At 39.9% G+C, this 25,485-nt stretch overlaps 1 protein-coding gene across 13 annotated transcripts in view; it reads left to right on the top strand.

The window, feature by feature from the left end:
* The window catches only part of LOC109912391 (forkhead box protein P1-like), a 477,834-nt gene that overhangs the window by 392,035 nt on the left and 60,314 nt on the right, over nt 1-25,485 (top strand). For 12 of the 13 annotated variants that reach the window (XM_048606339.1, XM_048606350.1, XM_048606338.1 and 9 more), the window contains 4 exons: nt 3,415-3,519; nt 11,807-11,894; nt 22,450-22,533; nt 23,193-23,246. In XM_048606339.1, coding sequence (XP_048462296.1) covers nt 3,415-3,519; nt 11,807-11,894; nt 22,450-22,533; nt 23,193-23,246 — 331 coding nt within the window. The remainder of the gene's footprint in view (nt 1-3,414; nt 3,520-11,806; nt 11,895-22,449; nt 22,534-23,192; nt 23,247-25,485) is intronic. The other variant, XM_048606346.1, reaches the window with a different exon arrangement.

Here is a 25,485-nt window from a genome sequence, read left to right as displayed (position 1 = left end):
ACACAGCAGGCCAAGCAGCATCAGAGGAGCAGGAAAGCTGACGTTTCAGGCCTAGACCGTTCTTCAGAAATGACCCTCTCTGAAGAAGGGTCTAGGCCCAAAACGTCAGCCTTCCTGCTCCTCTGATGCTGCTTGGCCTGCTGTGTTCATCCAGCTCTATACCTTGTTATCTCAGATTCTCCAGCATGTGCAGTTCCTACTATTTTTGATCTCTAACTTTGTTTATTGATTATTATTTATTACAGACATGCCAAATTTCCTGAGCCTCCTGAGGTAAAAGAGGTGTTGTTGTGTCTTCTTCACTGTCACAACTACGTGGGAAGCCCGGGACAGGTTGTCAGTTATCACCACTCCTAGGAACTTGACGCACTCAACCCTCTCAATCTCTGCACTGTTGAAATAGATGGTGGCGTGTTCTCCTTTCTTTCTGAAGTCAGTAATCAGTTCTTTAGTTTTGCCGAATTGAGAAAGAGGCTGTTATCATTGCACCACATCACCAAGCCCTCTATATCCATTCTGCATTCTGACTCATTATTGATTGATGTTTGTCCTGCCACGGTAGTGTCATCAGCAAACTTGTAAATGGCAGTCATTCAGAATTTGGCAACTCAGTCGTGAGTATACAGGGAGGATAGTAGGGAAGGCTGAGGATGTATCCTTGGGGAGCTCCAGTGTTGAGTGTTATCGTGGAGGAGATGCAGTTGTCTATCTTCACTGATTGCGGTCTATGGGTCAGAAAGCTGATCCAGTTGCAGAGAGCAGAGCTGAGACCTAGGTCTTGGAGATTTGAGACCAGCCTGGAGGGGGATAATGGTGTTGAAGGCGGAGCTGTAATCGATGAGCAAGTGTCTGACATAAGTGTCCTCATTGTCCGGTTGGTCTGGGGAAGAATGCAGGGTTAGGGAAATGGCGGCTGCTGTGGACCTGTTATGTCAGTAGGGAAATTGTAGAGGATTGAGGCAGTTTGGGAGACTGGAATTGATGTGGGCCCTGACCAGCTTCTTGAAGCACTTCATGATTATTGAGGTCAGAGCCTGTGGGCAGTAGTCATTAAGGAATATTGCATGTGCGTTCCTAGATGATGGTGGTCTTCTTGAGGCAGGTTGCGACTTCGACTTGGAGTGAGAGGTTGAAGATGTCCGTGAATACCTCCACACAGGATCTAAGTGCACGCTAGGGACTCTGTCTGGCCTGTCGCTTTTCTTGGGTTGACTCCCAGGAAGATCGATCTGACACCTGCAGCGGTAACGGAAGGAACAGGTGCGTCCAGGGCTGTCGGGGCAGGTGACACCACACTGCTGGCTTTCTGCTCAAACTGAGAATAGAGAGCATTGAGCGCATCAGGGAGGGATATGTCTTTGTCTGCTACCTTGCTATGCTTCATTTTGTACCCCGTTATGTTGTTTAGGCCTTGCCACAGGCAGTGGGGAGTCTGTATGGTTGGTTTGGGCTTGTAATTTAGTACAGTACTGCCTCTTCTCATCCCTGATGGCTTTGCAGAGGTCATGTCTGGATTTTCTGTATAGGTCAGGATCATCTGACTTGAATGCTGCATGCCTAGTCTTCAGTAGGGAATGGATTTCCCAGTTCATCTGAGGTTTCTGGTTGGGGAACACCCAGATTGACTTCTTTGGCGTGCAGTCCTCCACACATTCGCTAATAAAGTCTGTGATGGTGGTGGCGTACTTAATCCAGATTTCCTGCTGGTACTTGAATACAGTCCAGTCCACCGAATCCAAGCAGTCCCGGAGAAACTGTTCTGCTGCCTCAGACCGGCATTGTATTTCTTTCTGTGAACGATCCTCCCATTTCAGAGTCTGCTTGTAAGCTGAGAGGAGGAACACAGCATTGTGATCTGATTTTCCAAAGTGTGAATAGTGGATGGAACGGCAGACAGAGGGGTTGTCATTCCAGTTGCAAATGTTAGCCTGGCTTTGATTGAAAGTTTAACTTAATTTCATGTTTTAACTTGAAAGCAAAACCTACTATTCTGATTTGTCGGTATGCAGCTGACATTATAGTTGAGCTGCAGCTTCTGTGTAAGGTATTTCAACTAGACTTCTGGAATATATTTTACTAATCAAAGTCCTGATGGCATTGAAATGCATGAAAGGGAATATAGTTTATTACTCAGTTGAACAGAGATAACATCTGACCATTCACCACATGACCTGGATGAGTTGTGTCTTGTGACAAGTGAAGTCAAATCAGTCTTACAGATTGGTTATAAAACATGAGCAATATAGATAATTGCACTTAATATGAACTTATAAGTAGAAGTTTATTTTTACGGCCACACATTTATTTTAGCTTGCCCCTGATTTCCTCAGTGTCTCACATCCCAAGCATAATTCTCCAATATGAAGGGCAGCTGACAAATGTGAGTATTCATTCTGTTGCTGATTTGTAATAGAACTCATGATAAAATCACATCCAGTTGTAAACTGGCTACAGGTTTGCAGAATTTGTCTCAATTGTCATACAGAAACAACTCAATCTATAACTGTCAGAGACGAAATTCACCACAATTGTTTTAGGCTGAATAGATCATTAATGTTTATCAAGACCTCATCCAGTGATGTTACCAAGCCATTACTTCTTCAGAGTAAACATAGTGCTTTGTTTCTGGAAAAATGAATAACCTAATATTTAGAATATGGCAGACATAGGTCTTTTATCTTTGCTCTATTTAAAATATTCCTAAGTTATGTAGTGTATTAATAGCCTTGCAAAAGTTAACCTTCAGCAGTAAATAATTGCTTCCTGGCTTGAATGCTTTGTAGTAACTACAACTGGAAACTATTCTGAGAAATCACTGAAATTCAATATTTGCAACGAGTGAAAGATTGCAAAAAAAATCTTGAACTCCAGTGATCTGGGGAGAGAGACTGCATTAAAAACTTGACCAATACTGTTTTTTTTGTTTGGAATGGAAATATTAAGTATACACTGGAATGATATGGCTGTTGTTACAGTCACATAGCAAATATTCATAATCAACCTTTTACCAATTTCTGAATTACCCAATGTGCATCTATGTTATTAATCTATCAGTAATTTTAACTACTGAAAGTAGATTATATGCTAATAACTTATAAGCTTTTGAAAAGAACACTGACATTACAATGGTGTAGTTGAACAAGCACAATGTGTGGATCACTTTCATGGAGTTCTGATATACCACATTATTGCATTCATAGCAGATGTCTGACTGGGAAACAATGTAAATGCATAAGCTATTAAAACCCTGGTACAACACAACCTTGGATACATTATTTTATAGCACAATTGCCTGGTTTAAAATTTCCTTGCTGTAGTATGACTCCTGTACATTTCAGCTTGATAAAGAGACTCTACTGTATATATAGTACTAGCTGTAGCTAAAATGTATATATTCTGCTTTCTTCTCTTCAGCTTATCCCATGAGGAGCACGGATGCAATCATCCTTTATATGGTCATGGTGTGTGTAAATGGCCTGGTTGTGAAGCAGTCTGTGAAGATTTTGGACAGTTTCTAAAGTAAGTCCAGCCTTGTCTTTTGCTCAAGATTGATTGACGTTTGATTAACTTGGGAATCTAGGAGAGAATGCCATTGACCCAAATAAAATACCATCTATGGTGTAGAGAATTGCAGTAAACTAGCTTGTAAAACTGGAATGGCAGTCATGGGAATGATGGTCAGAATCAAACTGATAGTCCCATGTTTGTACTAAATGGAGGATAAATTGGAGGGAGGGGGAGGAAGAAAGGTACAGTATACTTGCGCTATGCCAGTTAATTTATGTATCTAGGCTGATATATACTTAAGCCAGTTGAAAAGAAAATGAACATGTGCAATTCTACATTTGTGAGTAATGGATGATGTATCAGGGAAAAAAAAAAGCAGACATTGTAAGTAGCATGCATATTTATTTCCTTATTTGTTTTTTGAGCAAGCTGCAGTGCTGGTTCATAAACTCCTGGTTATTAATTAACTGCTAAACATAATTGACCAACTGTTGTTTCAGTTTGTGGTAGTCAATGCAGTGCAAGTAGGAACTCTTATTCTATATGATAAACAGCATTGCTTGAAAACCATTTCTGCACAGGAATTAAAACACTGCATTCTCAACTAAAGCTTGAATGTTATTAATTCTTGCATTAAATTGGTTTTTTTAATGTTACCAGGGTAAAAAAAAGTACTTGCGTACAAAGTCAACCAAAATTTTATAGTGTTTAACCATTTGTGAACTACATTCGTACATAATAGATGCTTAGTAGTCACAGAAAGTGTTCGTCGTGTTCAAAAGATGACCACAATCTTGAGTTAAGAAATTCTGTGACTTTATTTAATAATTGTTACTTCATATTCACACAAAAATTATACTGGTTGAGTAATGAGACCACTGTCTCATTTTGGATACTGAAAACGTTTCAGTACTGAAATGGCTAAGAGATTAGGTCATTTTGCAGACAGTGATACAATCCCATCTGTTTTTAATACTGAAGTATACAAACAGCTTTAGAGAATGGAATGTAACACTTAAAAACAAATTACTGACACTTGACTGTTGTATTTTTTACATCAGCTTCTTTTAATAAAATTTCACACAAAATGGACCCAAATAAGTTTTAAGCTGTATGGAAAATGAAAGAAAGACTTATTATAAGTGATTTTTTTGAACTTGTTTTTATTAGCTCACTATGGTGTAGTTCAGTTGTTTGTCTAGACTATTCAAACTCAGCAAGCATTTAAAGAAAAACTTTAATTATAAAGAGACTTCTATTTAATATGTTCCATGAGTACAAGGCCTTCAAAATTTTCTGTAGATTCGAAACACTTCCGTATGAGTTTTTGCAGCATTGGTGTTTTTAATTTGATGAAGACTGTGTTAAACTGTTATGTATGTGGAAAAATGTCAATCTGTATCATAAATTCGAAACTTGTTCAACATTTCTCGAGAATTTGATTGAGGGGACAACGAGATAAATTTTTAAAATGTTTCCCTTTGTTTACATAGCATGATTTTTTTTCCTCCCCCAGATAAGTTATTTTAAGCCATGTACTTGAGGTCCTCAGCTTCATTAGGTATATTGGTATTAGTTAAGATTTTGCTGTATACAAAACCAAATGTTGCTTGGTGATGTTAAAACCTTTCATGGAGTGGTCTAAAGAGGTCAGAATGACCCGTATGCCACAGTGCCCTCTAGTGATATCAGACTTAAAGGGAAGATAACTTATTTTTCAATTGATAGGTTTCCTCACAATTTTAAAAAGATCCTGTTCACTTTATTTAAATATCCGTAGGCTTTGTCAGGGAAGATGGAACGTTACACAAAATCTTAGCTCACTTGCATTCCTTAACTTTTGTTTTAAACAAAACTTTTCCTTATTTTAAGGAAAATTAGGAGAAATACATAAACTGTTAGTTGGACAAAAAGGTCACTTAATACATTAGTATGTTTGCTTAAAAACAGTAATTCTCTTGGATTCAAACTCTTGGAATCTCATGAACACAAGCTTTCATTGGCATCCAGCTGATGGTGCAGCCTGGTTGGGTACAGAAGAATGATGCTAGCAACAGGAAAGAAAAGATTTCCGGAAATATGCAAGGAAATATGATGGAGGAAAATAAGAAGGCAGGGCATTAAAGGTCCAGGGCTCTAAAGGGAACCTGGCATTTGGCCACTAACTAGGGAGTAAAGGAATATAAATAGAAATATAACAATGTGGAGCTAAGGGAATACAGCAGGCCAGGCAACAGCAGAGGAGCAAGAAAGTTGACGTTTCGGGTAAGGACCCTTCTTCAGAAATGGGGAGGGGGAAGGTAGCTCAGAAATAAACAGAGAGGAGGTGTAGGCCTGGGGAAGGTAGGTGGGATGGTGACAGGTGCGTGCTGGTAGGCAGTGGTGGGGATTGGTCAGTGAGGTGGGAGGAGCGGATAGGTGGGAGAGAAGATGGACAGGTTGTATCAGGTCAAGGAGGTGGGGATGAGAGGGAGAGTTGCTCATGGGATGAGCTTGGAGGTGGGAAGATTTTGAAGTTGGTAAAAACCACATTTAGGCCATTTGCCTGTACGCTCCCGAGACGGAATATGAGGTGCTGCTCCTCCAGTTTCCGGGTGGCGTCATTGTGACATGGGAGGAGACCCAGGATGGATATGTCACCCAGGGAATGGTGGGGTGGGGGGGGAGTTAAAATGGTTTGCGACCGGAAAGTGTTATCGCTTGTCACGAACAGAGCGCAGGTGCTCTACAAAATGGTCTCTGAGCCTCTGTTTGGCCTCACTGATGTGGAGGAGGCCGCATCGGATGCAGTAGACCAAGTTGACAAATGTGCATGGAACCTCTGTCTGATGTGGAAGGTTTGGTTTGTTCCTTGGATGGAGGTGAGGGGGGAGGTGTAGGGGCAGGTGTAGCACTTACTGTGGTTGCAGAGAAGGGTGCCGGGGGTGGTGGGGCTAGTGGGGAGTGTGGAGCGGACGAGGGAGTCACAGAGAGTGCAGTCCCTATGAAAGGGATGGGGAGGGAACTATATCTTTGGTTGTGAGGTCAGATTGTAGGTGGCGGAAGTGGCAGAAAATGATGCGTTGGATGGGGGAGTTAGTGGGGTGATATGTGAGGACAAGTTCTGTGATGCACATTTTCATAGTCTTGAGAGGAATTAGAAAAAAGACTTTGCCAGGTGCTAGTTCCACTTGGAACTGAAAAAGGCCCACAGAAGCAAATCTCCTGAGATGCACAAAAATCAAGAGACTTTTGGAAACTGTAACTGGTTGAAAGCTGAAGATCTTTTAAAATGACCAATGAATTATTTTAAAGACTACACATATTTATAGATCAAAATTGTAAATTAACTTTGAAGATCAACCAGTTTTGTACTGGAAATATGTGAAGTGAAAATTCAGTTCAGTTTAATATGCTGTAAAGTATTATGTCTATTAATTTAAAATTAATAGATTATTTTAACTTCGGCAAATTTGTTTATTTTTATAACATTTCGGTGACTTCTAAAATATCCTTTAAATTCTTTTGGGGCATAAGTATAGCCATTCAGTGTAGCCTAATTACTGTGTAGTCATTTATCAGCACAATATAAATGTACTTATAAATGAAGATTCTGGGCCAGGTTTCCATCTCCCGGTTGAGGTGTGAATCGACTAGCAAAATACTGAACTTCATTTTGTTGCTGGAAAAACATTTTTCCCTGTCTCCTGTTCCGACACGATGTTCGTCTGGACTTTTTTTGGGTTAGGAAGGTCTTGACTACAAATGCGCAAGTACCTCTTCTGATATCAGATTCCAAATGCAGGGACAATTTACATTTTCTTCTGAATGTAATTTTCATGTGCTCGTGTGGTTTAAAGAAGCCGTAAAATGTTCCTCTTTGGAAAGTTCATGAACAGTGGGGGAACACCTGGTGAAGGGCCAGAAACATTCTGAAAGGCAAGTGAAATTTTTGACACCTTCACATATCACCATAAGATAATTTTTTATATTGTAGATTTGTTTACAATTTGAGGTGATTCAACACAGGTATCTTTCCTTCAGTAGTGTTGACCACCATTGTGTAAGCCTTGTAATGCATTGCAGTACTTTTTCCGTCAGAGAAAGTACCATAATGTTTTACGCTTTTATTAAAATGTTCTATACTTTTTTATTTGTAATGTTCCTGCAAGCCTCTGTTATCATGTTTTGTGCCATAATTGAACTTGCTGGAGCAATCTAGTAAAATCCAGCTTTTGTGGGTTAAAGAAAATCCGTCTGTCTGCTTTCCTCTAATGATTAACAGGAACTGTGCTTTGAAATAAGAACGGGACCCCATTCTATTCTTCCCATTTTTCAGGCAACATAGCTGGAAGAAAATGTTCCCTCTAAACTGCGTGGCCAGTCTGAGGGTGTGTGCATCCCAGTTGGCATGTTAATACTGTCCTCAATTGACTTCTGCTTTCACACTGAAGAAAATAAGGATGGAGGGAATGTAGGCTGTAGGCTTGTATAATGGCAGTTGTAGTATTGTGTGACCTTGGTCAGGTTTCAAAAGTTCTAATGGCTTTAGCTCAGAAAGTGGTATATTGATCCAATTTGAAACTTATAAGAGCAGGTCAGCTGGTGGGAATTCTCTGCTCACCAACTCACCTGACTTTCAACAGCCAGACACAACTCAGTAGTGTAGTAGAATACTTGGCAGTTGTATGTGAGTGTAGCTCCAACAGCACTTGAAACTCAGTATAATCCAGGACCTTGATCAGCACCTCATCAACCATCTTCCCTCTACTGCTAATGCATAGTAGCAGCAGTATGTGCTATCTACAAGATGCACTGCAGCAATTCACCGTGGCTTCTTTGAAACCTTTCAAACTTAACCGCCTGGAAGGACAAGGGCAGCAAATGCAAGATAAAACCACTGCCTGCAACTCTTCTCTAAGGCATACACTATCCTAACCTGGAACTATCTTGCCAGTTCTTCACTTTCGCAGGATCAAAATCCTGGAACTCCCTTTCTTATGGGTCTACCTACATCACATGGACTGCAGTGAATCAAGAAGGCAGCTCAATACCATCTTATCAAGGGCAATTAGGGTGGAGCAGTGAGTTTTGTCAATTGATGCTTACATCCCACAAAAAAGGGTAGAGTCGTAATTTCAACCAAAGAAACAAGCTATTGCTGAAGACAATATATGACTATGTTAATGACTTTATTAACAACTTGTCTGTGAATGGAGAAGGCATAATTTGTAAGTTTGCAGGTGACACAAAAATCTGTAGTGCTGTTGGTACCGAGGCGGAGACTGATATTGATCAGCTAGGAAATTGGGCAGAGCAGTGGCAGAGGGAATTTAATCCTGATAAATGTGATGTGATACATTTTGGGAGATCTCATCAGGAAGGACATATACAATGAATGGTAAGTCCCTAGGGAGAGTACTAAGGAACAAAATAAACTTGGTGCACTAATCCATAGATCCCTGAAGGTGTCAGTCCGGGTAGACAGGGTGGTGAAGAAGATGTACTGAATGTTTGCTTTCATTAGCTGGAGCTGACAGTATAAGAGCAGGGAAGTTTTACAACTCTATAAAACATTGCTTAGGCCACGGATGAAATACTGTGCGTAGTTCTGGTCACCAGACTATCAGGAGCATGTGATTGCACTAGAGAGGGTGCAGAGAAGATTATTCACCAAGCTGTTACCTGGTATGAAAAGTCTTGGTTTTGAGGAGAGACTGGATAGGCTGGGTTTGTTTTCCTTGGAGCAGAGGAGGGATTCTGATTGAGTTATACAAAAGTATGCGAGGCACAAAGTAGATTGTGAGAATCTCTTCCCCATGGCAGACATGTCTAAGACCAGAAGGCATAAGTTTAAGATGAGGGGCTAGTGGTTTAGAGGTGATATGAGAAATTTTTTTTCACCCAGAGGGTGGTAGAGGCAGGTACTGTCGCAACATTAAAGAAGCATCTGGATGAGTACTTCAAATACCAAGGCATAGTAGGCTATGGACCAAGTGCAGGTTAATGGGATTAATGTAGTTTGGCGTTTGTTGGTTGGCATAGCTATGACGGGCTGAAAGGTCTGTTTCTATGCTGTGTGACTGTATGACAATCAACAGATTTGTACATCAAATTTATGACCCATGGATAAATGTACATCTTAGTATGAAGCAAATTATGCAGTGTTGCTGTATAATACTCAGAAATTTGAGTGTCAAACCTGGGAATGTAGAAGCTAAAAGGGGGCCCTCCCTCTTCACCATATTTGAGTCATATCTGAAGTATTTGAAATTGCACGATGAGCCTTCCATATAGTTCTTCAAAACCACAATTTTTGCATACGTTATCAGAAATGTACAACTGGAAATTTTTAACTGGTTTCCTGAAGGTTTTAAAAGCATCTACAAGAGTTAGCCTTATTAAAGTACGGGCTGGAGTTTTACCAGGACACCAAACAAAATCAGGATGATAGCAGGTTAAAATTGGTGTCAAGGTAGAGAAGTATTTTCAGACAGGGAAAACTGTTTTTTAATATCCCTGGGTGGTAAGAACTCAGTAGCTAATGTTGATGACATCAGTTTTCTATTTTTTGCCCTCTTGTCTGTAACCTACAAATACAATCCAGCCAAAATAAATAGTCGTATCAATCAGTGCCCAGGGAAACCTTTTCCTAGCTTTAGGTTTCAACTGCTATTCTCGTCCAATATGTAATTAAAAATAATTGTGGCTTAATTATTAAATTGGAATTGTTTCCTACTTTAATAAATTACATTGGTTGTTTGTTGATATTAGCTGATTGGGAAACCCACATTACTGTTGTGAATCTTAAAATACATGTTATTTCTGCCACTGAGCAAAGATACGTGCAACATTTTTGTAGATATGTTAACATTATTATCTGTATTTAGGTAAAATTATAGAAAAGCCTTGGTGGTGATGATAAACTGACTAGAATGGAAGAAAACCCAGCTTTGTCCCATAAAGGGGTCTTCATTTAGTTGGTTGTTTTATTGTAGCAATTTACATTAGCAACTGTCATTTCACTAGAAAGCTTTTGCATACACTTCATCTGAGGCCTAAAAAGTGACACATGCCAACATTCATAGTCTCTCTTTATGTCAGTTCCACTCTTTTATAGCCTTTTTATTTGAACCACATTTCACTGAGCTGCATTAGAGCATATTTGAATATTTCATTTCCTATTAATTATGCACTGTGACCCACGCTGTCATTACGGGAAGAGAGTGACCCATCTAATGTAACAAAGTCCATAAAGAATTGTTGGACATTCCTGCTGATGGGAGAAGATTCCTGAATGGTACCGTAACCATGGCCAGGTGTGGTCAGTCCACTGCTGTGATGTGTAGTAAATGACAGAAATGAATTTTAGAAAGCAAGCACAAACGACATTTTGCTAAACTGATGAGCTGAGCATGAAGGCATGCTTAGTGACAGTGACCTACATGGTCATTGAAGATCTGATATAATTTATGATATATATAATATATTGGATCCATTAGTGAGCATAATGAAGTAGTGAAATGAAAGGGTATTTGTGAAATCAGTTCAAACATCCTGCTAGGATTATGATTAAATGATTAATGAAATGCTACTGCATAAGCATTTTCAAACAGTAATTCATGCAGAGGCTGATAAAAATCCTCCAATCATATTTCCTTCACATGTGAACCTTATCTAGACCATTTTATATAAATCATGAAATATGCTGTCTGCTGGCAAGGTACTTATTTAGATTAGTTATAAACGTGCAGAAAAAGGGAACATCTTTGCAGTATAAAATAATCATGCATAATTATATTCATAATTCAAGCTTGTGACAGATTCCATCTTTCTTATTCTTGTTGTCCTTTGCCTTCATTCTGGCTTCATTTGATTTCTGTTATCTTGATGACATAATTAACTGTTAAAGCTCAGAAAATAAGGAGACCTTCGAGAAGAAAAAGGTTGGTTGCTTTTTAATGGCACCAAAAGCTTTATGTGCCATACATATTCAGTCATACATTTCTGGAAGAAAATCATTTTGTGTCATTTTGGTGAATTACAAAACAGTACTTTCACAGGTTGATGGGATTTTACCTTCTTTTCACATTAAAATGTTGATTCCAGCTCATTTTTGTTGTCAATTTTTGGCTTGTTAGCTTTTTTTTTTGCAAGTCATAAAGACTCTTTATGATCAATTTTGAAATATTAAATGCTTTTCTTAAAATAAAAGGATTAAATATGTACAACTGTGTATGAGTTGTTTCTGTCTCAGCAGCTTTTCTATATTTTTAAAATGTTGATTATCTGAATATTGCACATTTTTGTTTCTTCTCAGACACCTCAACAATGAGCATGCACTGGATGACAGAAGTACAGCACAGTGTCGAGTACAGATGCAAGTTGTACAACAGCTGGAACTCCAGGTTGGTTTTCTTCTGAAATAGGTGCATTCATCGAATTATCTAACTGGTTTACCATCATTAAAAGTCTAGCATTAACAAGCATGCAATACCCACCAGCTGTTTCAATTTAAGTTCTTTACCGTAGTCAGGGGCTACAGGCTCTTCTGGCACACTGGTAGTGTCTCAACCTCTGAACCAGGAGACCCAGGTTCAAGTCTCACCTTCTCCAAAGATGTGTAACAACATCTCTGAACAGGTTGATTAGAAAATATCTACAGACTACTATGTGTTTGTAACAAAAAGAGATAGTCAGGGGCTAGAGTTCTCTGGGCACAGACAGTATCACCACCTCTAGGTCAGATGGCCCAGGCTCAAGTCCTACCAACGCCAGAAGTATATGGTTATATGCCTGAACATATTGATTAAAATAATATGAAGAATTGAATAATCAGGGGCAGGAGGAGCTCTTGGGCCAGAATGTCTGAGTTCAAACCCCATCTGCTATGGAAGTATGCCCTAGCATCTCCAAACAGGTTGTTTAGAGGATATCTAATCAGGGGTCTTCTGGCACAGTGATAGTGTCCCTGCCTCTGAACCAGGAGCCCAGGCTCAAATCCCAGTTCCTCCAGTAATGTGTCAAACATCTTTGAACAGATTAATTGGAAAATATCTACTAGTCAGGAGCTAAGGCTCTTGTAGAGCAGTTGTAGTGTCCCATCACTTAACCAGTAGGTGGAGGTAGGCTGGGTCATTAAGTAAATTCAAGGCTGAAGTAGACAGATTAAGAGAATCAGGGGTTTATGGGAAAAGGATGAAAGTGGAGGTGAGGATTGTCAGATCAGCCATAACCTCTTTGAATGGTGAAGCAGGTTCAGTGGTCTACTTCTGCTTCCCTGTCTTATGCTTTAGAAGTGTGTAACAGCATCTAACATGTTGATTGGAAAATATATAGTCAGGGGGTAAAGAGGGCTTTTGTGGTGCAGTGGATATGTCCCTATCACTGAACCAGCAAGCCCTGGTTTAAATCCCACCTGCTCCAGAGGTGTGTGATAACATTTCTGAGCAGGTTGATTTAGATAACATTTAGTTAAGGATTATTATTATCATTCTGATTATGTATCTTCGGTATGACCTTCCACCCTGTAGGACTATGAAATGATAGCCACTCTTCAAATCATGTACTTTGCTGAAGTCTTTTTTTCATTATGATGTATATATCTATTCAATTTACCATCAAGAATTTGTATAAAAACAGAAAACCTACTGTTCCTCAGTACTTCACCCTCCACTTTAATATCTGTGCTTCCTTTTCCTGGCCTGCTTGACTTCCAGTGTCAGTTACTTGAACCTCTTTCTCTCTTGGTCAACGACAAAAGAAAGGAAGGAACTCATTATCCTTCGTAGTGTCAGTGAAGACGTTGTATTTATGCTATAATCCCATTTAGTAGTAGTCTTTTCATTTGCATGATTGAAGAGGCTTGAAAATGAACAGGGCAGAAGCAAAGAGAAAAACAGGGTTGGGTGCAGGCACAGAGGATTGGTTGGACAAGACATCAAATAATAATTTGGAGGGGCTGAGTTTGAATTCTGCCTCAGCTGGAATAAAATTCAACATTTGTGATAAATAAAAAGTCTGAAAATGACTTGTTGAGGGGAAAAACGAAGTTAGACAGAAAAAATTGCTAATCACATTGGTGTACAATATCACTTGTAAAAATTTCAAAGCTTTTAAATGCCTTTAAGAACAATGCACCCAAAAGAAACAGTTCAATTTTTAAGAGCTTTCTCAAAGGATCATAAACGTGAGCAATTAGCGGAAATTCTCAATGGTGCTTAATTCATTTGGGTGGGGCAGCTTCGAGCAAAGTAATTTATAAACTAATGAAAGATTGTGGGAATTTCTGCAATATTTTTTCACTGCTATGGTCAATTATGGGCTAATTGCATTGGGAATAATAGCATATTCCAGCCGAAACTCTTACCTGTATAAATCTTAAGGGATTCTGGGTATGCAGTGTAAAACTGTTGCACAAAATGTCTGAACACCAACAGGCAAAAGCACACTTTGGAATAAGACAGTAAATTTAGTATTAGAATAGTACAGACCTTTTGCTGATTAGCATGTAAAGAAGATGCAAGAAAGGTATTAGATCACAAATACCCTTTGTATTTCTGTCACTCTGAGGGTCTTATAGAAGCTGCAAAAGAAAACTAATGACAATGAAAAATCCAGAGGAAGTGGTACTGTGTTTTAAGGATAATATTCCTGACAGGGCAACACACCTTCTTCAGTGTCAGTCGTTGTTCTGTTGAAGTGTCGAGATTAGGAATTGAAACCATTTCCTTTTAATTCGGAGCTGAGAGAGCATCCCATTGTGACGTGGCTGAAGCTTAACAGAAGTTGTACAACTGATCTCAGCAGTTCTGGATTAGAGGTGGTGTGTAAAGGTTTGTTGTGGGAACATGCAATTCAACATGCATATTGTAGTTTGGAGCTATCAGTGGTGATTGATAGTGGTGCCAGCATTCTTAATGTCACATGGCTGAGCAAGAATCTATCCCATTCTTAGCACTTGCCATTGTTGTGTGCTGGAAGGACTTGCAGGTTGGTACTGATTGTGTTTAGCTTCATTGTTATTATTTATTCACTGGATCTAGGCATTCTTGGCTTGATTAACATTCATTGTCTGTCCCTAGATGCCCTTGGAAAGGTGGTGGTGATCTGCCTTCTTGAACCGCTACAGTCCATGTGCTGTAGGTAGACCCTCAAAGATGTTAGGGAGGTAATTTCAAGATTTTGACCCAGTGACACTAAAGAAATGACATATTTCCAAGTCAGCATGTTGAGTGGCTTGGAGGGTGGTGTTCTCGTGTATCTCTTGCCCTGGTCCTTCTAAATGGAACTGGTCATGTGTTTGGAAGGTGCATTCTAAGAAGCTTTGATGAATTTCTACAATCGATCTTGTAGATTGTACACACTGTTGCTACTGAGCGTCAGTGGTGGAGGAAGTAAATGTTTGTGGGTATGTTGCCAATCAAGTGTGCTCTTTGTCCTGTATGGTGTCAAGCTTCTTGTGTTGTTGGAACTGCATCATCCAGGTAAACATGGAATATTCTTGACTTGTGCCGTGTAGATTGTGGTCAAGCTTTGGAGAGTCAGAAGGTAAGTTATTCACTGCGGTATTCCTAGCCTTTGACCTGCTTTTGTAGCCACTGTATTTATGTAGCTAGTCCAGTTCAGTGTCAAGTTAATGATAACCCCTTAGATCGTGATAGTGGGGTATAACACCATTGAATGTCAAGGGACGATGCTTAGATTGCCACTTCTTGGAGATGGTCATTGCCTGGGCATTTGTGTGCTGCAAATTTTAATGCCACTTTTTAGCTTGGATATTGTCCAGATCTTCCTACATTTGAAATGGGACGTTTCTGTATCTGAGGAGTTGTGAATGGTGCTGAACATTGTGCAGTCATCAGCAAACATCCCCATTCCTGGCCTTATGATGGAACAAAGTTGCTAAAGATGCTTAGGCCTAGGACACTACTCCTGAGGAACTCCTACAGAGATGTCCTGAAGCTGAGAATCTCCAACAACCACAACAATCTCCCTACGAGCCATGTATATCTCCAAGAAGTGGAGAGTTTATCCTTGATTCCCATTGACTTCAGTTTTGCAAGGGCTCCTTGATGGCACACTCAAGGGCAGTGTCGGTCACCTCATTTATAGACTTCAGCTCTTTTGCCCACGATTGAGTCAAAGCTGTAATGAACGTGGCTTTCTTGGCCATCAGGTTCTGTGGAGGGATTTGAACCAGACCTTCTCGCTCAGAGGCAGGGCTATTATCACTGAGCCACAAGACTTCCACACAGCAGCAAGTGGTTTCATTTGTGGCTATGATTAAGCCGCCAGTCTTCAGGTTAGCAACAGAATGCATTAACCACAGAGATTTCCATTAAATCTGAGCTGTCACTTGTTCAGCTAAAGGTGTTTGTTGAAGTGCCTGAATCGAGAACAAGCTGAAACTTTGGCAGTGGTGGGACTCAAACTCATGCCTCTGCAGAAACTGGAAACTAAATTAATCTCTTAGACCACTTGGGCATGCTATCACAAGTATATTTCCTACTAAGTGCATAGTTCCTTGTGATTCCCAAATGTAGACACCTTAATTTATACCATGAGCAAATGACAGCTTAAAAAAACAAACAAAAATAGTTTCCCTAAATGAGACAAAAACAAAAAAAATGTAGAGCACTGAGCAGGTCATATGCTAGCCATAGAGCATGTGATGTGCAGGGAAGGGGGAGAACCAAAGGAAATGTCAATGATAAGCTGGAGGGCAAGAGATCAGGAGAGATTTAATGACAAAAGTTTTCTTTGGTACGGATAATGAGTAAAGAAAGAAAGATATGCCCAGATAGGGTGTGAATGTCTAGCCAACAGCTGTCTAAACGCAAAATGAATAAATAATGAAAGAAATGAGAAAAATCAAACCAGCATTAAAAATGAAGATTCAAAAATTTTTTTAAAGAAGTAAAAATTGAAGCAGAAGCTATGATCTTGCAGAATACTGTAGTCAAGTCACAAGGTTTATTGTGCTTGTGTTAAGCTTCTTTGGAATAATGGAGGAGATGAAGGAAAGTAAAGTCAGATTGGGGACAAGGTGGAGAATGAATTGACAAGCGACGGGAAGCTCAGGGTTATGTTTACGGATATAATGGCAGCAATGGTAGATTTTTCTGAGGGATCACTTATAGAACAATGAAACTGTAGAGATTAGAACTCCTATTTCCCCATGTTTCATGCCAAAACGCTTAGCTACGTCCTTTGTCACTTCCAGACTCGATTACGTCAATGTTCTACTTGCCAAAGCCCAAGTCCCTTTACATATTGCAACTTTTCCAAAAATGTCTCCACATGCTCTGGTAGGTAAAGGATTTATGCAGTTGTTCCATGTACATAGAACACATGTACATGAAGAAGGCAGAAAGGAAAGTGACCTTTGTAAGGGAGGGGGAGAATGATCAGTGTGGCAGGAATCATGTAGCAATATCTTGTGCTGCAAGTTCAAGTCAAAAGTGCAATATAAGTCTGCTATTTATGCCCAGTCAGCAGTAACTCATCCGTAGACAATACTCAGTTCAAATCAATTTCAGGTATGGCTGAAATATTGGAAGCAGTTGCATTATTGACCTCGCGCATAAGCAGAAAGTACATTGTGTAAGCTACTGAACAACACAAATAGTTCTGCCTTCAGAGTAAATACAAAGAAGTTGTATTGTGAAAATGCCACAATACAGTCTCAATATCTTTCATAGCAGGTAATAAAATAGTTACATTTTATGTATGACAGTTAAAAAGGAGCAGATGTTTGGAAGACCTTGCATTAATTCAGACAGAAGTGACACACTTTAGGGCTGTTTAAATGCTTCTATTCCGGTTAGTGGCTGAAAAAAAAATTGCTTCTGAAAACACAGACTGAAGTATTTCCTATGAAGCATTTTACCAGATTCGTATTTTAACCTGATGGCTTACTAATGGAGCATAAAAGATTTGCCTCTACGACTGTTTGTGGTGTTTTGTGTTTGATGTCTGTCATAATCACTGTGTCCTCTGTATATCCTCACAGTTAGGAATGGTATACTGTATGTACTATGAGTTTAAAATTTTTATTTTCCTGGCAACAGTCTTGATGCAATTGCTCTGTGCTATCAGAATTTCAGCCACCATGACAAATCAGAGTGGCTGCTGGGGGACAAATTATCCACTGATCATCTAGCTCATAACTTTCTTTCAATTCCAAATTTCACTTGAGCAGCATGCATATATTGAAAGTCTTGTTGCGACATGAAATGTCATCACGCACACTTCTATGGTAGTCAGTGATTTTGCTGCGTAATGGGAGGAGCCCTGTAATTCCTGCCCGAGCATGACACAGTTCATTGTGATCTGTTGTGTCCTGCAGAAGGGAGCTACCACGAGGTCAAAGCAAGCAGCTGAGAAAGAAGGAACAAGGTCACAACACACTCCAGTTCTGTCCGGGGTGTCTGTGACCAATTGATCTGTCTGCACTAGCAGTGATCACAACAGCAATTCCACATTCTGCAATAGTCCCACACCTTATCTTCCCTGTGTCGCTGATCTTCACAATATCCTCTTGGCCACAATACTAAAAAGGCCACTGCAAAACAAACTTTACATACCGACTTTCTCAACCAAGCCATCCAATATTTCCTGCAAAGCTCAACCAGTCACCTTTTAATATAAGCAAAGTACTGAAAATGCTGGAGATCCAAATTAAAAACAGAGAAAGTGTTGGAGAAACTCAGCAGGTCTGGCAGCATCTGTGGAGAGAGAAACAAAGTTAATGTTACAAGTCCAATATGACTTCTTCAGAACTCAAGAACTCGAAACATTAACTCTCTTTCTGACAGATGCTGGCAGACTTGCTGAGTTTCTCCAGCATGTTGGTTATAAAAGCAAAACCGGCTTTTACTTGTTTACTTCTTACCTGCCTTTCACGTGCCTTTGCATGTCCTAGTGCTCCTGAGCAGTGCTGCCTAGGTGCTGGAGTATGGCTGGGAGAAGGCTGCTGACACATGGCCTTGAGGGATGATTTTCATGCAGTTCTGGCCTGAGAATAACTGCAACAAACTAGGTTGGCTGACAGGTACTGGTGAGGGTCAAAGATGTACAGGTTAGGTGGATTGGCCATGCTAAATTGCCCCGTAGTGACAAGGGATGTGCAGGCTGGATGGATTAGCTGTGGAAAATGTACGATTGTAGGTTTAGGGTTGGAGGCGGCAGCTGCGTCTAGGTCGGATGCTCTTCAAAGAGTCAGTGCAGACTCGATGGGTCGAATGGCCTCTTTCCATACCATAGAGATTCTGAGGGCACTGGTGGTAGCAACGGGAGGATGTATGCTATCATCCAGACAGTGGATAGCAGTTTTGTGTTTTGAGGAGCCACAGCCAGTATCGGTAGTTTCAGTACCTTGTTGGAAAACAGATTGCTAGACTACTATACAATCTTTGCAAAACGTTTGAACATCACCAGAGGAGCCATGATTGCAGCCACCTGAGCCTACAAGACAACATGCTGAAATTGCATGAGTTCAGTCTGAGATTCCACAATATGCTCAGATGTTGGGTGGCTTCTGCTTTTGCTGCAATGACAACTGACACATCACCCGTCAGGCACTATAGCATGGCTGCATTCACAACTATTTTTGTAAATTGAGTCCCTTAACAGGCCTGCCAGTGCACTTAGCACATCATGGTGCAAGACCATCAGCCCATTTCAGTACACTTCCCATCACATACTTCAACTGAGGCCTCTGTCACAAAACTGGTGTGTAGACTTGCTCTCCATGGAGCAGGCAACTATGCCACCTTTTGCATGGACCCTCCTTGCATGCCATTAATGCCTGGTGGCTCACCACATTCAGACATTCTAAAATATACTTAGTGTCAGTATTTGAGCTACTGACAATGTGTGTTTGATAGAGTGACAGTGTTTTTCTCAGCAACTTGCTGTTCCTGCGCCATTGTCATGCCAAATAACAGTTGTCAGGTATCTGAAAGGAGAAAGGCAGTTCCAAAGAGGCAAAACATGAGGTGCTTTTCTTTTCATCATCTGAATGCTGTAAATCGGTGGAGATAAGTGGGTTGTGAGAATGAAAATTGGGTAGGAATACACTGACATCATCAATCATTCCCAGCACGCCACTGGCCCTGGCCTCTTTTGTCACTGTTCCAATGGCACCAAGTACTGTTTCCTTTATCAGGGTGTGGAAATGCAGTTTTATCTGTCTCCCACTAGTTATAGGCCAGCTAATCCTGCAACAAAAAGGGAAATTGTCAGTACGTTTGCTGTAATATGTCTGGGTGATGTGGCTACCATGTTGAATTGCTGCAATATATGTGAAGCTGCGTTGTGAGGCAGGGAATTGAAGTCCCAAACACACATGGTAGGTGAGTGAAGAGGGTTAATCATGCATCATGATCATTTTTGGCCCTTATCCAATTTTCCCTCTTCATGTACGGGACAATTCCTTAGAGCTTTGAGGAAGCATTGAGTAATTGTTTTATTTTGCAAACTGTGTGAAGTTTAGACTGAGCGTGTCATTGTTCGTCAGCTATTTTGTATCATCTTTACAGTAGAATACAAAAAAAATCCCAAGAATAGAAGAAAACTAAGAGGCAAAATAGAGAAGGGAACTTAAAACAATCATTAGCACTACAGAAAAAGTAATGGCAATACTAATGAGAAAGGAAAGAGACAGAAAGTAGGAAACCTTAGGCCAGGTTGCTTAACATCTGTCATTGGGCAAAAGCTAGACTCCCATTCTAAAGAGGTAGTTACATGACATTTAGAAAATCACTCAGAGGCTGTTCAGTTTTGTAAAAGGGAAATAGTGTTTGACAAACTTTGTAGATTTCTTTGAGAATGTAAAGTGGGGGGATATAAAGTTTGAATTAGCAGCATGAGTAGGTCATTTGACCGCTCAGGCCTGCTCTGGCATTTAATAAGATCAAGGTTGATCTGACTATAACCTCCGCTCCACATTCGTACCTACACTAAATAACTAATCATTCCTTCGCTTATCAGTCTGAATGTATCTTACTACGCCTTCAGCATATTCATGGGTAGAGGGGAACCAGTAATGTATTTTTGGATTTCCAGAATTCCTCCATCTTGAATGCTTCTTGGAAACAGCATTCAATATGGGATCACACAAAATCACATGGTGGCTCAGTGGTTAGCACTGTTGCCTCACAGCGCCAGGGACCTGGGTTCAATTCCACCCTCGGGTGACTGTCTGTGTGGAGTTTGCACATTCTCCCCGTGTCTGCACGGGTTTCCTCTGGGTACTCTGGTTTCTCCCACAGTCTGCAGATGTGCAGGTTAGGTGGATTGGCTGTGCTAAATTGCCCGTAGTGTTCAGGGATGTGTAGCTTAGGTGGGTTATAAAGGGATGGTCTGGGTGGGACACTCCGAGGATCGGTGTGGACTTGTTGGGCCAAAAGGCCTGTTTCCACACTGTAGGGATTCAATTCTATGTAAAGCCAAAATAATAGTTCATCATATTGGAGGGGCTCGATTAGCAATGATAGAGAAGTAGCTAATTAACAGGAATCAAAGAATCAGGATAAATAGGTCATTTTCAGCTTGACAAACTGTATCTATTGGAATGCCATAGGGATCAGTGTTGTGCTTCAACTATTTATCATGTGCTAATGACATGGATGAAAGGACCAGTTGTGTGAATGTCCAGTTTGGCAGGAAGAATAAGAGTAGAATATTATTTAAATAGGGAAAGACAGAAACAACAAGATGCCGCAGTACAAAGGGATCTGAGTGTCCTTGTGCATGAATCACAAGACACAAGCATGCAGGTACAACAAATATTTAGGAAGGTAAGCTAAATGTTGGTCTTTATTGCAAGGCAGTAAAGTATAGAAGTAGGGAGGCCTTGGTCTTACTGTAGAAGGGCAGTGGTGAGACCACATCTAGAGTACTGTGTGCAGTTTTTCTCATTTTCTCTAAAGAGAGAGATTTTAATTGGAAGCAGTTAAGAAAAGGTTCACTCAGCTGATTCCTGGGATCAGTTTTTGTTGTGTATAAAATTGCACATATAATCATTGAATTCTGGAAGAGTGAGAGATAAACTGATTGAAATGTACAAGCTACTGAACGGGCTTGATAGGGTAGTTGCTGAGAGAATGTTTACCCTCATGAAAGAATCTGGAACTCAGAAGCATAGTTTCTAAGTACTGTCCCTTTTAAAAGGAAATGAGGGTGAATTTATTCTCCCAGAAGATTGTGTTTGTGTTTGGAATTCTCTTCCCTATTGAGCAATGAGGGCTGTATCATTGTATATTTTCAGGACTGAGTTAGACAGGTTTTGATCTACAAGAGTGGAATCTAGGGTTAAAGGAGGCAGTTAGTAAAGTGGAGTCAAGGCAGCCGTCAGATCAGCTATTACCTTATTGAATGGCAGAGATGGTCTGATATACCAAATGGTCTACTTTTGCTCCTAATTCTCATGTTACATTGTAATTTTTGTTTCAACTGTTAAGCTATTTTACTCTGATCAAGGGTTTAATTCATTCTTGGAATAGATGTAAACCAGGTAGTAATTAATACTCACTGAATTCCATGGAAAGTTCCATATGATGTTCTTGCTCATTTAGTATACTCATCGATGTTGAATTTAATCTGCACCTAAAATCATCTCATGGTGTTTGATATTCTGATGCTTTGCAAATTAATTAACATAAAATGATCCATATCTGTATGTATCTTGTCATGTGAATGGCCAAATGACCTACTCCTGCTCGTATTTCTTGTGTTTATATACAATGTGTAAATTGGAAAGTAGAAAGCCTAAAATCTCAGTTTCCATTAAGCAACCCATTGATTAATTGTTGACATAAAGGAATATGCAGCAGATGTCAAAGAAAAAAACTGGTTTGACGCAGGGGCTGAAAGTTTTACTAAAGATGATTCATAAGTCCTCATTTTTCATGATTGTTGTGGTTTTACTTCAGAAGCTAAAATGTTTTATTTCTTCAGCTTGCAAAAGACAAAGAACGCCTGCAAGCAATGATGACACACCTGCACGTGAAGTCAACTGAACCAAAATCTACTCCTCAGCCTGTAAGTAGTGATCGAAGGGCAAGGTGACAAATGCTTAGAATGATCAATGATACACTTGCATCATATTTATTCTTTTTCTGAATAGGTTTTAGATTAACTCTGCTGCCAACTTACTTTAACCTTTATTTTCATTTTCCATTATTATTTTCTTCATGTATACCACTGGCTCACAGTTGTAGACAGATTCACAAGTACATTCAATTTGAAAAAAAATGTTCAAACTCTGGTCAGGAGTGTCCATCCTGCTGTAAATGATTTATACTCAACTAGTTGAGTAAAGAATAAAATATAAGTGTACATGATGGTCTAGCAACTTTAATAGTGCTATATTTAGTGCCCAACCAGAAGGTACTTTATTTACTTACGTACTCATTGGTATTTAAACATATCTGTTTCAATGCATGAGTTATATCTTCTCTTTGCTGTTTTGCCATGTGGTGTGGTAAGTACTAAATCCTGCTGGTACTCTCTATTGAATGCAAAATACTGAAGTACTGATTCCATCCATAGTGGGGTGTGGATGATAATCCTAGAAAAAGCATTCAACCCTCCTAACTGAAGGAAGCAAACATTTTAACAGTATTCCTGTGGGGGAAGGGAGAAATTAGACATTCAGAAGGAAAAAAAGGTGAAAATACAATTGTTCATTCTTTTTTAAGATTTTTCTGACGCCTAAAATCAAGGAGCTATGTTTGACCATTCCAAAGAATAAGGTAAATAAATAATTTGTAATCTAATAGTTATACATAATACAGTTGTGCACTGGCATTTACACACACAGACACAGAGAAGGAACCAGCAATCTTGGCCTAGATCAGGAAGGAAAACAAAAGACAGAAGACCTAATAAGAATTTAGATAGAGTTCAATAAACTTCTAATAATGTTCATACAAAAATGTCATTCCACTTAATGTTAACAGGTAACAGATTACATCATAATCATTATTCTGCTACAGTCCTGTAATTCTTTAAACGAACTAATCAATTATAATGGAAAGATTACCTTATTCCTTGTTTGAAACATGTATTATTCAGTCTTTGAAGGTACCCAGCCAACAGTATCATTCGACATCAATATGTGAGAATTAATTGAGCATGACTGGGCCTTTAGTTGCCACTTGCAACTTCAGTCAATATGTGTTGATGCAAGATAGGCTAGTGGCTCATCTGTATAGAGTAGTTGTCTCATAAATAACAGACTGAAATGATACACACTGTATTCTTATATTAGTTATAATTAGAAAAATATCATTCTGTTAATAATCAAAGATTTAATAACAAAATGTTCCAGTATTAGGAGTAAACTGTTAAATTTGTTTTACAGTGTGAAAATATGATCACTATGTGGTGACAGTTCACAATTAAACATACAAGTATTGAAAAAAATATGAACAACAAATCAGCATTAAAGGTTGCCTTGCATGATCATTGTTCCTTTTGCCAAAGACTTGCACCATGAACTAATTATACTTTCTTAGATCTAACCATTAGAGAGACAGTTGAAACAATTGGAAAACCGAAAACAGCCAAGAACAAAGCAATTACCCCAGGTCAGAAGTGGGGCATCACAGCAGTCATTCCTACCAACACACATAACCTTTATGCTACCTACTCATTACAATGATTAGCACACGTGGGCAACTCTAAATGCATTTTTGAGTGGCTGTAGGCCTCAATAAGTACTTAAGTTTATCCAAGATAACAGAGGTTAAATCTTGACTGCAATACTTCAAGCTGTGGAAGATGCTGGATTTGGGTGGGAAAGATTTTGAACAGGCTTGCTGAATAAGTGTGGAAAGTATAAAGACCATTCTCCAAAGCATCGTTGGTGCCATGGTACAAGAGGGGAATGGGAGGAAAGAAGTCTTCTACCCAGAGGAATTAGGAATAGTGAAGTGAACATTGGGAGTTGGTACACATCACGGTTGTTACCAGCAATGTAACCCCAAGAATGTGAATACTGTGCTGCAAGGTCAGTGACCTCACAGGTAGTCACAGTGAATAAATGTATCTTTAGATGTGCACACATGGGTGAATTCACCGCACCTATCTACTCCACTTCAATCCTGTACCAACATTCTCCGTTAACCATGACCCACCTAGCTTCTCCTCATCTCCAGACTTTGCACAGCTTCATACCCACATTCGATACCTTGCACTCATTTCCAGCTGTAACACTGCGATAGGCATGTCACCCAAACAGATTTGATCTCCGGCACACTGATCACAGGCTAATGTGGTGTCTAAGTGCAGGCAGCTGCCCAAGACAAGCATAGGTGCATGCTTTTATGCCGATGGAGGAGACAATATTTTTCATAAATGTAGTGACTATGTATGATCCTGTGGCTGGTAATGTTATTGCAAACATTAAAGGTGACGGTATACTCATTCTTAATCCTCATGCCCACATCCCACTCCCCCATCTCGTCCCATAATCTTTTTCTAATTTACAAGTTAGAATTGGTCTAAATATGCACCTCCTACTTTCCCCCTCCTCTCCTCACCACTGTAGCTTTGTGCCTTTCTCATTTCAGATATCCAGGCAGTTCCACCTGGCCAGGCAGTGGCACAAGAACATGAAGTGGAACAGGCACAAGAGACTAATGGTGATGAAAAATCACCACTTGATCTCACACTTAGTTACTAACACAAGTACTGATCTTCCATGTACTTCAGACAATAACTGAGAGGCGTCATCTCCATTTGATCAGTAAGCAGGTATTAGTGGACTTCAAGACAACAAGGTGCAGGGCTGGATGAACACAGCAGGCCAAGCAGCATCATAGGAGCAGAGAGGCTGACGTTTCGGGCCGAGACCCTTCATCGGAAAAGGGGGAGGGGAAGGGGGTTCTGAAATAAATAGGGAGAGAGTGGGAGGCGGATAGAAGATGGATAGAGGAGAGGATAGGTGGAGAGGAAACAAACAGGTCGAAGAGGCGGGGATGGGGCCAG

This window comes from Rhincodon typus, chromosome 16 (assembly GCF_021869965.1).
Source record: "Rhincodon typus isolate 14 chromosome 16, sRhiTyp1.1, whole genome shotgun sequence".
NCBI lineage: Eukaryota > Metazoa > Chordata > Chondrichthyes > Orectolobiformes > Rhincodontidae > Rhincodon > Rhincodon typus.
This window is presented reverse-complemented; position numbering and strand designations above follow the sequence as displayed.